We start from the raw sequence: 15,010 nt of genomic DNA, 5'->3' as shown, positions 1-15,010 counted from the left end.
GGTTAACCTCAGACCAGCAGGTAGTCTGTGATTGGTCAGATAGTTGTCATGGTGAAAGCAGCAAGGATTGACAGTCGATGTAATGCTTTCTCAATGAGGAAGGTGTAATGTGAGCACAAAAACATTTTTTGTATTCACTTGTGGGATATGGGTGTCACTGCCTGGGTCCAGCATTTATTGCCCGTCCCTAGTTGCCCCTTGAGAAGGTGGGGGTGAGCTGCCTTCTTGAATTGCTGCAGTCCACGTGCTGTGGGGAGACCCACACAATGCCCTTAGGGAGGGAGTTCTAGGATGTTGACCCAGAGGCACTGAAGGAACAACGATATATGTCCAAGTCAGGATGATGAGTGGATTGGAGGGGAAACCTGCAGGGGGTGGTATTCCCATGTATCTGCTGCCCTGTCCTTCAGGATGGAAGTGAGCGTGGGTCTGGAAGTTCCTGTCAAAGGAGCCTTAGTGAACCTCAGTGCATCCTGTAGATGTAGCTGCATCCATCCATCACATTCCTGACTTGTGCCTTGTAGATGGTGGACAGGCTTTGCGGAGTCAGGAGGGGGGTAATTTGCTGCAGCATTCCTAACCACCAATGGACTGCTGTAGCCACTATAGCTCCTGCAGTGCCTGAGCCCTGCACCATTGCAGTAAATCTCCACTGCACCTTCTCCAAGGCCTGCGCCTTATACCTACAGTGTGGTTTTCCAGCACTGCTCACAATACTCCAACTTAATCTTAAATACCATTTTCTAAAGATTTAGTAGAACTTTGTTTGACTATAGTTTGAAAAGGATATAAAAGCTTAGGAAAAAAATGATTTAAAGTGATGGTATTAGACCCGAGAGATTAAGGTTATTGGGGAAAATTAAACAGTTTGGGCCTTTTTCTTTGCACTGATTGAAAGTATTTAAGAATTTGAGTGAGTTGGAGAGGGTTAATAGAGAATGTTTCAACTTGTGGAAGAATCTAGAAGTCAGGAGCATAAAGACAAGACAGTAATGAAGAAATCCAACAAGGTAATGAGGAGATATTTACTGAGTGATTAGACTGTGTATCTCTCAACCAAATGGAGCAAACCCCTTTCAAAAAGAGACTTGATGCATGAGATCCAGTGACCCAACAGTTACTGATTAGGATTTGCTGAGACCACTGAAACAAACATCAGAATCACAGGCTTGGGATTTCATCCCAAATGTCAATGATAGTGAGGGCCAGTCTCACTCAGTGAGATTTTGATTATTGATATGTATGGACTGATCTCCTACAAACAGGGCCCAGAGAGGGAGAGGAACGGGTTCTGTGTTTCATGCTGATGTCTTCAGGCATATTCCATTAATTAGTATTAAAGGACATTTAACTAGAATCAATAAACATTCACTGCTTTATGATGCTGAACACGTTAAAGCTGACAGGTTGACAAAACATGTGCCAGGAGCATTATCCATTGAGGCAAAAGTGAGGACTGCAGATGCTGGAAATCAAGAGTCTAGATCAGTGTGGTGCTGGAAAAGCACAGCAGGTCAGGCAGCATCCGAGGAGCAGGAAAATTGACATTTCGGACAAAAGCCCTTCAATCAGGGCATTATCCATTGAGTCATGTAAGAGGAAGGGACCATTCGGCTGCTCAGATGTAGGTTTTAAGGAATGCCTTAAAGGAGGGGAGCAAGGCAGCCAGGGAGATGGAGGGAAAAACACAAAAAAATGACAAAACAACCAAATCCATGCAGGGTCAGGGGAGAGGTCTCCTAGGACAGTAATGCTGAATGGGGTATAGAGAGTTCATTCTCAGAGTTTGATACCCAAAGGGTAACCCAAGAGCTAAACATACAGGAATTCTCTCCAACACAGGCCCCAGATCAGAATCGGGGATCACTGGACTGGATTGGTCCCTCAGGATCCTGGAACTGCAGTTTTCACACAGTCACTGAGGTCAGTGTAGATAATAAACTCACCAAAAAGTCTTCCTCACAATACACCTTGCCATTCACATTATAGAAAGCTTTCCCTCGTAACCGTCTCCCTGTCAGAAAAAGATCAGCATTATACAAAGTGGGACAATTTACTGTGATACCATAAGATTGATCAGCTGAGAATCATGTTACAAGAAAATGATCAGCTGATCCATCCAACCTGTCTGGCCATCTGTTTTTATTCCTTCCCATAGCGTCTGGCAACATCCACAAAACAGCCCTTCCCCAGGACAGCCTGCAGTGTTTGGGATATTGCACTGTGTTGAGGAATCGATGCTTAGCCTCTGCTTGTCCTGACCCATACATTCCAGCAGAGGGCAGCGGTTGTCAATAAATCCAGCCAGGAGCCTGCCCCCACAGGGAGAGTTTGCTGTGAATAGTTTGGATGTTGTGGAGGTGGATGTGTGTGATTTTTAACTTTGGAGGTGGATAGGAATTGAAGGATACGTTCTATGCTGTGAATTCTATGTTTACAGGCATCAGGTTTGCAGCTGCCAGGCTTAGCCAGGACACCTTTGCTGCTGAATACTCAGATCCTTGAAGCCAGAGTTTTCTGAATAGCCAGACTCTCACTTTCACCAACCTGAGACTGCTCCAACCCACAGACACAAACACTTCTCTTTATCAACTCTTTTGAAATTCTAAAAACTGTAGTCAAACCTCCCCTTTGACTTGTATGTTCCATGGCTTAAGTATAGAATCAGAATCTCTATAGTGTCGAAGCAAGCCATTCAGCCCATTGAGTCTATACTGACCCTCCAAAGCGCATCCCACTCAGAATCACCCCCCATACTCTATCCCTGTAACCCTGCATTTCCCATGACTAATCCACCTAGCCTGCACATCCCAAGACACAATGGGCAATTTCCCATGGCCAATCCACCTAAACTTGCACATCTTTGTGATTGAGAGAGGCAACTGGAGCAGACAGAGGAAACCCCACACAGACACAAGGGAGAATGTGCAGACTCCACACAGACGCCCGAGGTTGGAATTGAACCCGGGTCTCTGGTGCTGAGAGGCAGCAGTGCTAACCACTGAGCCAACCGTAATCTCTCAATCTAATACCTGGACTCCTCAGAAAGTCCTGGTGGATCTGCGACTGCACACTGACCTCCAGATGGAATCTCCCCAGTGTTTTGTAGAAGGGAGCAACGGAAGAGAGAGAGAGAGAGAGAGAGAGAGAGAGAGTCCCACAGGCTCAAAGCAATGAACGGGGACCGTGACAAGGCAGCGTACTCACCACAGGAACAGCAGATGAAACAGTTTGTGTGGTAGAGGTTGCCCATGGCTTGACAGGCCTGGCTGGCTCCATAGACTCCTTTCCTGCATTTCACACACATCCCTGAGGAAGAAAACAAAACCATAAACACACACTGTCTCCACTTCAGCAAGAATTCATCTAACTTCTTCAATCAAGGAGCTGCTTACATTTCACAACCACAAATCACTCCCAATAGAAACGCTGCAAGACTTGGTTAGATCGCTGTATGGTTATAGGCTTGAATGGCATACCTGGCCAGTCAAGGTAAACAGGTCTCTGCAATCATAATAAAGAGCAGGATATTCAGCCCCTCAAGCCTGTTCCTGCTTTCAATGAACTCATGATTTTGCCAGAGCGGCGAGGTGAGGAGTGGTGAAGCGAGGGCTGCCGGGAAGGGTGAATTTTCCCGCATTAAAAGGGACGTACCTCGGGAGTCGGGCCTCCATTTGCTGAGAGGTGCGAGGGAAGAGCGAAGGACTTCTGGGAAGTCATATATTTGTGTGGTTGTGTTACCCGAAACACTACTCGGGTAGTGCCTCCCACCCATCCTCCTCCTCCTCTAACCAAATAAAAAGGACCTGTGCGCCAGATTGGTAAGGTATTTATTTTTATTCCTTATTTTTTCATCAGTCTCTTTGGGAATTTAGAATCATGGGAATGGAGGGGAGGGCAGTGGAATGTTCCTCCTGCAGAATGTGGGAGGTAAGGGTCACCACTAGTGTCCCTGCTGACTACACCTGCAGGAAGTACACCCAACTCCAGCTCCTCGAAAACCGCGTGAGGGAACTGGAGCTGGAGCTGGATGAACTTCGGATCATTTGGGAGGCAGAGGGGGTTATTGAGAGGAGTTACAGGGAGGTAGTCACTCCTCAGGTACAAGAAAAAGGCAGATGGGTTACAGTCAGAGGACGGAAAGGGAACCAGCAGGCAGTGCAGGGATCCCCTGTGGCCATTCCCCTCAACAATAAGTATAGCATTTTGGATACTGTTGGGGGGGGGACAACTTACCAGGGGAAAGCAGTGGGGCAAAGGGCTCTGGCACAGAGTCTGTCCCTGCTGCTCAGGGGGGAAGGGGTAAGAGGAGCAGAGCATTAGTCACTGGGGATTCCATAGTTAGGGGGACAGATAGGACGTTCTGTGAGGATGAGAGAGACTCACAGTTGGTGTGTTGCCTCCCAGGTGCCAGGGTTCGTGATGTCTCTGATCATGTTTTTGGGATCCTTAAGGGGGAGGGGGAGCAGCCCCAAGTCATGGTCCACATTGGCACCAACGACATAGGTAGAAAGAGACTTGGGGATTTAAGGCAGAAATTCAGAGAGCTAGGATGGAAGCTGAGAGTTTAGAGTTGTTGTCTCTGGTTTGTTGCCCGTGCCACGTGCTAGCGATGTGAGGAATAGGGAGAGAGAGGAGTTGAACACGTGGCTACAGGGATGGTGCAGGAATGGAGGGTTTTGGATTCTTGGATAATTGGGGCTCTTTCTAGGTGGGACCTCAACAAGCAGGATGGTCATCATCTGAACCAGAGGAGTACCAATATCCTGGGGGGGGGGGAATTCGCTAAGGCTATTGGGGTGGGTTTAAACTAATCCAGCAGGGGGATGGGAACCAAAATTGTAGTTCAAGTATAGAAAAGGTTGAGAGTAGGGAGGTCCAAAATCAAGTTTCAGGGACGCAAGATGGCCCCGGTAAGCAAGAAGTTGGTTTGAAGTGTGTCTACTTCAACGCCAGGAGCATCCGGAATAAGGTGAGTGAATTTGCAGCTTGAGTTGGTACCTGGGACTTCGATGTTGTGGCCATTTCGGAGACATGGATAGAGCAGAGACAGGAATGGTTGTTGCAACTTCCAGGATTTAGATGTTTCAGTAAGAACAAAGAAGATGGTAAAAGAGGGGGAGGTGTGGCATTGTTGGTCAAGGACAGTATTACAGTTGCAGAAAGAATGTTTGGGGACTTGTCAACTGAGGTGGTATGGGCTGAGGTTAGAAACAGGAAAGGAGAGGTCACCCTGTTGGAAGTTTTCTATAGGCCTCCGAATAGTTCCAGAGATGTAGAGGAAAGGATAGCAAAGATGATTCTTGACAGGAGTGAGACAGACATGGTAATTGTCATGGGGGACTTCAACTTTCCAAATATTGACTGGGAACACTATAGTACGAGTACTATAGATGGGTCAGTTTTTGTCCAGTGTGTGCAGGAGGGCTTCCTGACACAGTATGTAGACAGGCCTACAAGGGGCGAAGCCACATTAGATTTGGTACTGGGTAACGAGCCTGGCCAGGTGTTAGACTTGGAAGTAGGTGAGCACTTTGGTAATAGCGATCACAATTCTGTTACGTTTACACTAGTGATAGAAAAGGATAAGTATATACCACTGGGCAAGAGTTACAGCTGAGGGAAAGGCAATTACGATGCAATTAGGCAAGTTTTAGGAAGCATAGGATGGGGAAGGAAACTGCAGGGGATGGGCACATTAGAAATGTGGAGCTTATTCAAGGAAAAGCTCCTATGTGTCCTGAATAAGTATGTACCTGTCAGGCAGGGAGGAAGCTGTAGGGCGCGGGAGCCGAGGGTTACAAAGTGGAATCTCTGGAGGAAGAAGAAGGCTTATGTTAGGGTGAGATGTGAAGGCTCAGTTAGGGCGGTTGAGGGTTACAAGGTAGCCAGGAAAGACCTAAAGAGAGAACTCAGAAGAGTCAGGAGGAGACATGAGAAGTTGTTGGTGGATAGGATCAGGGTAAACCCTAAGGCTTTTTATAGGTATTTAAGGAATAAAAGAATGACGAGAGTAAGATTAGGGCCAATCAAGGATAGTAGTGGGAGGTTGTGTGTGTGGAGTCAGAGGAGATAGAGGAAGCACTAAATGAATAGTTTTCAACAGTATTCACTCTAGAAAATGACAATATTGTTAAGGAGATTACTGAGATACAGGATACTAGACTCGGTGGGATTGAGGTTCACAAGGAGGAGGTATTAGAAATCCTGCAGAGTGTGAAAATAGATAAGTCCCCTGGGACGGATGGGATTTATCCTAGGATCCTCTGGGAAGCAAGGGAAGAGATTGCCAAGCCTTTGACATCGATCTTCAAATCATCATTGTCTACAGGAATAGTGCCTGAAGACTGGAGGATAGCAAATGTGGTTCCCCTGTTCAAGAAGGGGAGTAGAGACAATCCTGGTAATTATAGACCAGTGAGTCTCACTTCAGTTGTTGGTAAAGTGTTGGAAAAGGTTATAAGAGATAGGATTTATAATCATCTAGAAAAGAATAATTTGATTAGTGATAGTCAGTACGGTTTTGTGAAGGGTAGGTTGTGCCTCACAAACCTTATTGAGTTCTTTGAAAAGGTGACCAAAGAGGTAGATGAGAGTAAACTGATGTGGTGTATATGAATCTCAGCAAAGTGTTCGATAAGGTTTCCCACAGTAGGCTATTGTACAAAATGTGGAGGAATGGGATTGTGGGAGATATAGCAGTTTGGATCAGTAATTGGCTCGCTGAAAGAAGACAGAGGATGTTGGTTGATGGGAAATGTTCATCCTGGAGTCCAGTTACTAGTGGTGTACCGCAAGGGTCAGTGTTGGGTCCACTGCTGTTCTTCATTTTTATAAACGACCTGGATGAGGGCGTAGAAGGGTGGGTTAGTAAATTTGCAGACGACACTCAGGTCGGTGGAATTGTGGACAGTGACGAAGGATGTTGTAGGTTACAGAGAGACATAGATAAGCTGCAGAGGTGGCAAATGCGGACAAGTGTGAGGTGATTCACTTTGGTTGGAGTAATCGGAATGCAAAGTACTGGGCTAATGGTAAGATTCTTGATGGTCTAGATGAGCAGAGAGATCTTGGTGTTCATGTACACAGATCCTTGAAAGTTGCTACCCAGGTGGACAGGGTTGTTAAGAAGGCATACAGTGTTTTAGCTTTTATTAATAGATGGATCGAGTTCCGGAACCAGGAGGTTATGCTACAGCTGTACAAAACTCTGGTGTGGCCGCACTTGGAGTATTGTGTACAGTTCTGGTCACCGCATTATAAGAAGGATGTGGAAGCTTTGGAAAGGGTGCAGAGGAGATTTACTAGGATGTTGCTTGGTATGGAGGGAAGGTCTTACGAGGAAAGGCTGAGGGACTTGAGGCTGTTTTCATTGGAGAGAAGAAGGTTGAGAGGTGATTTAATAGAGACATACAAGATAATCAGAGGGTTAGATAGGGTGGACAGGGAGAGCCTTTTTCCAAGTATGGGGACAGCGAGCACGAGGGGGCATAGCTTTAAACTGAGGGGAGATAGATATAGGACAGACATCAGAGGTAGTTTCTATACTCAGAGAGTACTAAGGGTATGGAATTCTTTGCCTGCAATGGTCGTAGATCACCAACTTTAAGTACATTTAAGTCGTCATTGGACAAGCATATGGACGTATATGGAATAGTGTAGGTTAGATGAGCTTCAGATTGGTATGACAGGTCGGCGCAACATCGAGGGCCGAAGGGCCTGTACTGTGCTGTAATGTTCTATGTTCTATGGCTGATCACCTGTACTGCTTTTATACCCACATACAACTGAAAGGTATCAATCTCAAACTGAAAATAACTAACTGAACAGTCATTTAGATTCTATATCTTCTGATCTAGATGGGTGGAGGTAATAACAAGGGCAGGATGACGCTGATGGGTGTAATCAATGGGCTTTCATGGTAGCTATATGGTGGAACTGAGAATAAAGGTATCACATTCATCATGGACAACTTTTAATTTCATGTAGCTTAGGAAAATTAAAGTTGCAAATGTTTATAAAATCAAATGAAGAAATTACATTGTCTTCAGGACAGATTTGTAGAACAATTGGTTATTGATCCAGTCAGGGATCAGGCTATTTTGGATCTGCTGATCTGCAACGAGACAGGTTTAACAAATGATCTCAGAGAAAAGGATCCTGTGGGAAACAGTGACCACAAAGTGGGAGAATTCAGCATTCCGTTTGAGAGAGAGAAATCTGGGTTGGAAACGACTGTGTTAAACTTAAATAAGAACAATTGCAAAGAAATGAGGGCAAAGGAGGTTGGAGTGGACTGGTGAAGGAGTTTAGCAGGAAAGACAGTTGAGGAACAGCAGCAGACATTTAAGAAATAGCTCATGATTCACAGAAAAGATATACACAGGTACAAGCAGTCGGTAAAGCTGGAGTACTGGCAGGGCTGGAGATAGCAGGCTATGTACAAATGGAAACTTGGCCAGCTACAGGTAGCTGATTGTTCTGTGAAATGATTGGTCTGTTAAATGCCTCCTGTCTGCCAACATCAATATGATTGGCTCCCAGGTAGGTGAGCAGCTTGTGTAGGTGACCATTCAGGGGACGATCCATCGGAGGTCTGGAGGGGAAGGAGCTCCATTCTGCAGCAAAAAGCATCACAAGCCTGAGGAGAGCCACTTCATTTCCCCCTCACAGCAGGTGCTGCAAACTGTGACTTTTAATTTATCAGTTAGAATCTTCATTAACTCCCTCAGCGCTGACCCTCTGACAGTGAGGCACTCCCTCAGCGCTGACCCTCCGACAGTGAGGCACTCCCTCTGCGCTGACCCTCCGACAGTGAGGCACTCCCTCTGCGCTGACCCTCCGACAGTGAGGCACTCCCTCTGCGCTGACCCTCCGACAGTGAGGCACTCCCTCAGGGCTGACCCTCCGACAGTGAGGCACTCCCTCAGGGCTGGATCTTGCACCCAATCTCTGAAGTGAGATTCTGACTCAACTTTCTTCCTCAGAAAACAGACTAAGAATGGGGACAGATTTGGAGACCATTCCTAGCACATGTACAGGTGTCTGTATGGCAAAGGGAATGGGGAGGGAATTATACTGAGAATCCTGATGTTGACCTGTAACAGAGTGGAAGGGAGCCAATGGTTTTTACTGTGACTTTGTTAGACTGTTCTCACTGTGCTGTGACCAGTGTCTGCTCTCTAACATTCCCAGCAGAGAGTTCCCTGCAGAGATGATAAGGGACTCTGAAAGGTGAGAGCTGAAATCAGTTGTGGTACAGTACAGTGAGGAAACCATCACACAGAAACCTCACAGAGTGTAGCCTTCGCCTTACCACTGTCAGAATCTTTCTCGTAATCAAAGAGTTGTTAGTTGGAGGCCACATTTCCCTGGGGTCAAGGTGGAGCCTGGCATGGTCTACTGTACAATTACTGCCGTGGTTCGAAGCAAGAACATTCAGAGGCGATTACCCCTTTTACAAAAGGGTCAGCCACAGCGTGGGGTCAATATCCCTCCTACAGACGCAGAGGGATAATCGACAACTTCCCATCTTGCAGTTTCACAAACTATCATGAAATTTAACTTTGCAAAAATCAACCACATTCACAATCCCACACATGGAAAGCCAACATCTTCCAAGCACATAGTGACTTCCATCCAGAACTTGGGAACACCACCATCTGCATGTTCCTCTCCGAGCCACTCACCATCCTGACTTGAGTCAGAATCCTGAAATTCCCTCCCTAAGCGTATTGTTGGCCTATCCACAGCACATGGACTGCAGTGGTTTCAGGAAGCAGCTCACCCCCACCTTCTCAACTTTGGGAACTACGTTTGCAGCTACGCTTATGAATCCCCCTCTCCCCCTCCCTCACACATAATGGGGAAAACTAACAGTCTGAGCCAACTTACCCATGGGAAGGCCAGGGTTGGACAACACAATACTGGGTACGTGCTCCATGGCCAGTGACACCTCTTTACCTCCTGGCTGCATGCCTCAGTGCTTGTCCACAGCTAGAGGCACACCCCTTCCCATTGGAATGCTGTATCCCAACAGGAAATGTCAACCCAGGCAACTCAGCCTCCTGAAACGTCATCAACAGTTTTAAATACAGTTCCCTTTAATTATGGAATGATACAGCACAGCAGGAGGCCATTCCACCCATCACGTCTGTACTGGCTCTACCAAATTATTCCCACTCTTTTCCACTCAACCTTCAAGTATCTACCTTTTTTAAATGAATTGGGAGGGCCAACGTACTCACACGTCCCCAAGAGGTTATTTTTGGAGGAGAGGTTGTAAGGCAGAGGTGCTGAGCTGGCTACTGAAGATCTCTTGGATGTTTTAAAACAGCCTGAGTGGGTGTGGCCAGCACTCGCAGATCTAGATTTCTGGGTTTTGATTTTTTCATTTACAGCAAAAGATATGGGGAGTCGTACGAAAATTTGGAAGCTTCAGTGAATGTCTCTCTGAATCTTCTTGATGGTGTTCCCTCCTGGACTGGAGAACTGCTCAAAGTCTGTGAGAAGATTTGTAGCTCGGGTGCTCGTTGTTGTGGTTCTGTTCGCCGAGCTGGGAATTTGTGTTGCAGACGTTTCATCCCCAGTCTAGGTGACATCCTCAGTGCTTGGGAGCCTCCTGTGAAGTGCTTCTGTGATCTTTCCTCCGGCATTTGTAGTGGTTTGTATCTGCCGCTTCCGGTTGTCAGTTCCAGCTGTCCGCTGCAGTGGCCGGTATATTGGGTCCAGGTCGATGTGCTTATTGATTGAATCTGTGGGTGAGTGATGAGTGGATGAATCTCATCCACAGATTCTATCAACAAACACATCGACCTGGACCCAATATACCGGCCACTGCAGCGGACAGCTGGAACTGACAACCGGAAGCGGCAGATACAAACCACTATAAATGCTGGAGGAAAGATCACAGAAGCGCTTCACAGGAGGTTCCCAAGCACTGAGGATGTCACCTAGACTGGAGAGCTGCATATGAGAATCTGTGTCTAAATTTTCCTTTCTGACAAGGGGTGTGTTTATGGGAAGTTACTATATTGGAACAGTTCATTAGTAATGGTTACTGTACCTACTATCCTGTTAAGTTTTCCAATTAAAGTTATTTTAAATTCTTTTTCCTTTGGTTCTATCTCAACTACAGGTAGTTCTCCTATAACACCGTTGTTGCATTCTAACGAAATCTCACTTCATAGAAATAATGGGCCAATGAGAAAAGTGGGGTTAGGGGCAGACCAAATATCACTCACGATCGCTCAAAAATCACTCAAAAATCTAACACAAGGTATAGCACAGCCTGAATGAAGGTATAAATCATATTTATCAATGAAACAAAAGTAAATTTAACACAATACATTTAAAAAATATTGTTAATGTAGGGACAGAGGGTTATCATGGTGCGTGAGGTAGACTCCCTCATTCCTGTTATGTGATATAGCTCACTTATTAGATTAGATTGGAAACAGGCCCTTTGGCCCAACATGTCCACACTGACCCGCCGAAGTGCAACCCACCCAGACCCATTTCCCTACATTTACCCCTTCACCTAACACTACGGGCAATTTAGCATGGCCAATTCACCTAACCTGCACATTTTTGGACAATGGGAGGAAACCCACACAGACACGGGGAGAACGTGCAAACTCTACACAGTCAGTCGCCTGAGGCGGGAATTGAACCTGGGTCTCTGGCGCTGTGAGGCAGCAGTGCTAACCACTGTACCACCCACCATTCTCTCCTCAGACTCCAAATGCTTTATAACATCAAGCTTCTCTTCCAGTGTCATAGCCTCTCTTTTGTGTTCACCACCTGCAATTTTAATCACCAGGACGCTTCTTGTCACTATTCCCCTCCATGTTTTGCAAAATAAGGGATAATCGAGGAGTAGTGTGCCTATCACAGGAAGCTGCCCAATGGATCTTTCTCAGAAAGCTGCTCCGTCAGCAGATGACATCAGTGCATGTGCATGCGCAGGACAAAGTGCACAAAATGATCACCACTGGAATTGAGCAGTTGGGAACAGGGGTTAGTGTTCTTGAAAATACCGTTCCTTAATTCCTCAGCACATTACGGCCAAATGGTGCTGCCGGAATGCACGTTATTCGAGAACTACCTGTACGGTGTTTAAATAAACTGCGTTTTGTTTAACTGCGAATCTTTTGAGCAGGCATATTGCAGCTGAAATACTTTACATTTGCCTTTCAAATAAGAAAAAGTTAGAGTCTAGTCTACCATCTTAAAATATTTGAGGGGGTCTGATCTGGTCCATAACAGGAGTTCAATAATAACACGTCAAATGATTATTGAACCTGCTTCCACTGCCCTGCAGTGCAGCATCACCTCCATCAAAAAAAAACCTTCTCATTTCCTCCCAGGTTTCTCTGCACCAAGATCGGTCTCCTCTGGTCGCAAACACCATATCAGGCTGCTCCTTTTTGACTCTAGTGGAACCGTTCATAATTTTGTAAACAGTTATTAAATCACTTCTGCTGTCAACAATAAATCCAGCTTCTCCAGTCTCCGCAACAATAGAAGTGACACATCACTGGTAGCATTCCACCCTCTCCCATATCAGGTCTGGTGCTCAGAATGGTTGACCAGACACTGGTGTCTTTTTAGACAGTTTCTTTGTTTACTCAACAAAGGATCCAAGAAAAGGAACTCTTCAGAGTTCACCTCAGACACAGGCAATCAGACACGTTACCTCCAGCTGCTTCTCTGTCCTCACTTTCAAACATACAGGAAAATCTCAACATTTAACACAAACTCCAAATCTTCAAAGGCAACTTCACAAAACAGGAAGATAAACAGCAAATTAAAACAGCAGAGGAGGACAGCAAAGTTCCCAGTTAAGCAAAAATTCAGAATTCCCACCCAGAAAGCAGCGGGATGAGAATGAAATCGACACACTGCAAAAGGAGGAAATCTCACAATGCTCTGTAGGGGTGTCCTGCTTGACATTTCATCACCAACAAAACAGATTGAAGACTGGCATTTCTGTATCGCCCATCACACCCTCAGGACATACTCAAGTAACAGCCGATGAGATGCTTGGAATACTGCGTCCAGTTCTGGTCGCCCTATTATAAGAAAGATGTGGATGCTTTGGAGAGGGTTCAGAGGAAGTTTACCAGGATGCTGCCTGGACTGGAGGGCTTATCTTATGAAGAGAGGTTGACTGAGCTCGGACTTTTTTCATTGGAGAAAAGGAGGAGGAGAGGGGACCTAATTGAGGTATACAAGATAATGAGAGGCATAGATAGAGTCAGATAGATGATCCAGAATGGTATCAAGACCCGAGGGGCTGAATAGTGTGTGCACATTGACTGCCATTTGTCCCACATTACAGCAGGAACTACACTTCAAAAGCATCTCATTGGCTGTTACTTGAGTATGCCCCGAGGGTATGATGGGCGATACAGCATTGCTGGCTGGGCCAGAATTCATTGCCTGTCCCTAGGTGCCCCTTGAGAAGGTGGGGGCAAGTTGCCTTCTTGAACCGCTACAGTCCATGTGCTGTGAGTAGACCCACAATGCCCTGAGAGAGGGAATTCCAGGACACTGGCCCAGTGACACTGAAGGAACGGTGATATATTTCCAAGTCAGGATGGTGAGTGTCTTGGAGGGGAACTTGCAGGAGGTGGTGTTCCCATGTATCTGCTACCCTTGATCTTCTAATGGTATTCTGAAACGCTTTGAGGCTATTTCTCGTGTTGTTCTAACTTGGTACGAGGTTCACAAGCCAGCAAGTTTGAATCCAGCTTCAATAATTGCACTGATGCTGCTGGCCTCAGTCAGTGTAATGGGGCAGTGAATCACTGCCACTTCTCTCAGTGCCTTCCACACAGTGGGACCGGGGAGACGGGGGCTTTGTGAAATCAAGTTTAACAATTTGCATTTAAATTTAGATTTCTAATATTGTTAAACATTCCAAGGCAGTGGACAGGAACATTAGTACAAACCACATGAAGTGATATAACAGATGACCAAAAACCTGGTGAAAGATGCGAGAACAAGGAGTTTTTAAATTCAGGGGGAACAGAATGGCAGAGGGGGAATTCCAAAATGAAAGGCCTAACTACAGCTTAACCAGTGATTTATAAATGTTTAACATAACAACCTCGCTTCTGTAGTCTGTGCGTATGTTTATGAATTCCCTTTGCTATCAGTGTAACATAGTCATTAACAAGAACCTGTAGGAAGTACAGGAGAAACAGTTTTACCCAGAGTGTGGTGAGAAGGTGGAACACTCCCACAGGGAGTGGCTGAGACAGAGTTTATATTGAAACGTTTGTGATGTAGATACACGATGGGGAGAGGAATAGGTCAGGTTGATTGGCTGTGATCAATAAGGAGTGGGAGGTGGTTACAGAATCATACTTTTACAGCACAGAAAGTGGCCATTGGATCCATTGGGTCTGTACTGGCTCCCGAAAGACATGCTCCAGCCCAGTCTCCATAGCCCTCTAACTTTATCACTTTCAAATACAGATCCAAGCTAATATGGAACATAAACCCCAGCACTGACCATTAGCTGAACGCTCTGCATCCACATGTGCTGCGGTAAGTGATTCTCTGTAAAACAGTCCATTTCCAATTCCCTTTCCCTTTCTGACTGACCTGCTATAGACTAGAACCTTCAGACAAGCACCAACCACCATCAGGGACTGGGTGAACTGGGGAAGTGAGAGGGCTCGTGTTTCTGGAGGTTACCGATTCAGTTTTCATGAATTGTGGCAGCTTTTTACAAAGGGTTTACACAGACGTTAAATCAGTTTCCTACTCAGAAATGGCATCCAATCAACTTATGGTTGCCTCTTGCAGACAGTTCTCATGTTCAGGACTCCTCAGCAATGTAACACGTCTCCAAAAAAAAAACCCACCTTCAAACAGAGGCAAGGTTCACAAATTGATCAACCAAGTAAACCCAGTCCAGCGCAGCCCTGAACTTCCCAATGTAAATGGGATCCAGAGCAGAGTCAGACCGAAACACTGACTCTTCTCTCTCTTTCCACAG

General features: G+C 45.9%; 1 protein-coding gene across 1 annotated transcript in view; it reads right to left on the bottom strand.

The window, feature by feature from the left end:
- The window catches only part of wtip (WT1 interacting protein), a 34,850-nt gene that overhangs the window by 7,355 nt on the left and 12,485 nt on the right, over positions 1-15,010 (bottom strand). The window contains exons 2-3 of the mRNA XM_072595801.1: positions 3,208-3,309; positions 1,947-2,014 (exon numbers count right to left, since the gene is read on the bottom strand). Coding sequence (XP_072451902.1) covers positions 1,947-2,014; positions 3,208-3,309 — 170 coding nt within the window. The remainder of the gene's footprint in view (positions 1-1,946; positions 2,015-3,207; positions 3,310-15,010) is intronic.

This window comes from Chiloscyllium punctatum, chromosome 26, assembly GCF_047496795.1.
Source record: "Chiloscyllium punctatum isolate Juve2018m chromosome 26, sChiPun1.3, whole genome shotgun sequence".
Taxonomy (NCBI): domain Eukaryota; kingdom Metazoa; phylum Chordata; class Chondrichthyes; order Orectolobiformes; family Hemiscylliidae; genus Chiloscyllium; species Chiloscyllium punctatum.
This window is presented reverse-complemented; position numbering and strand designations above follow the sequence as displayed.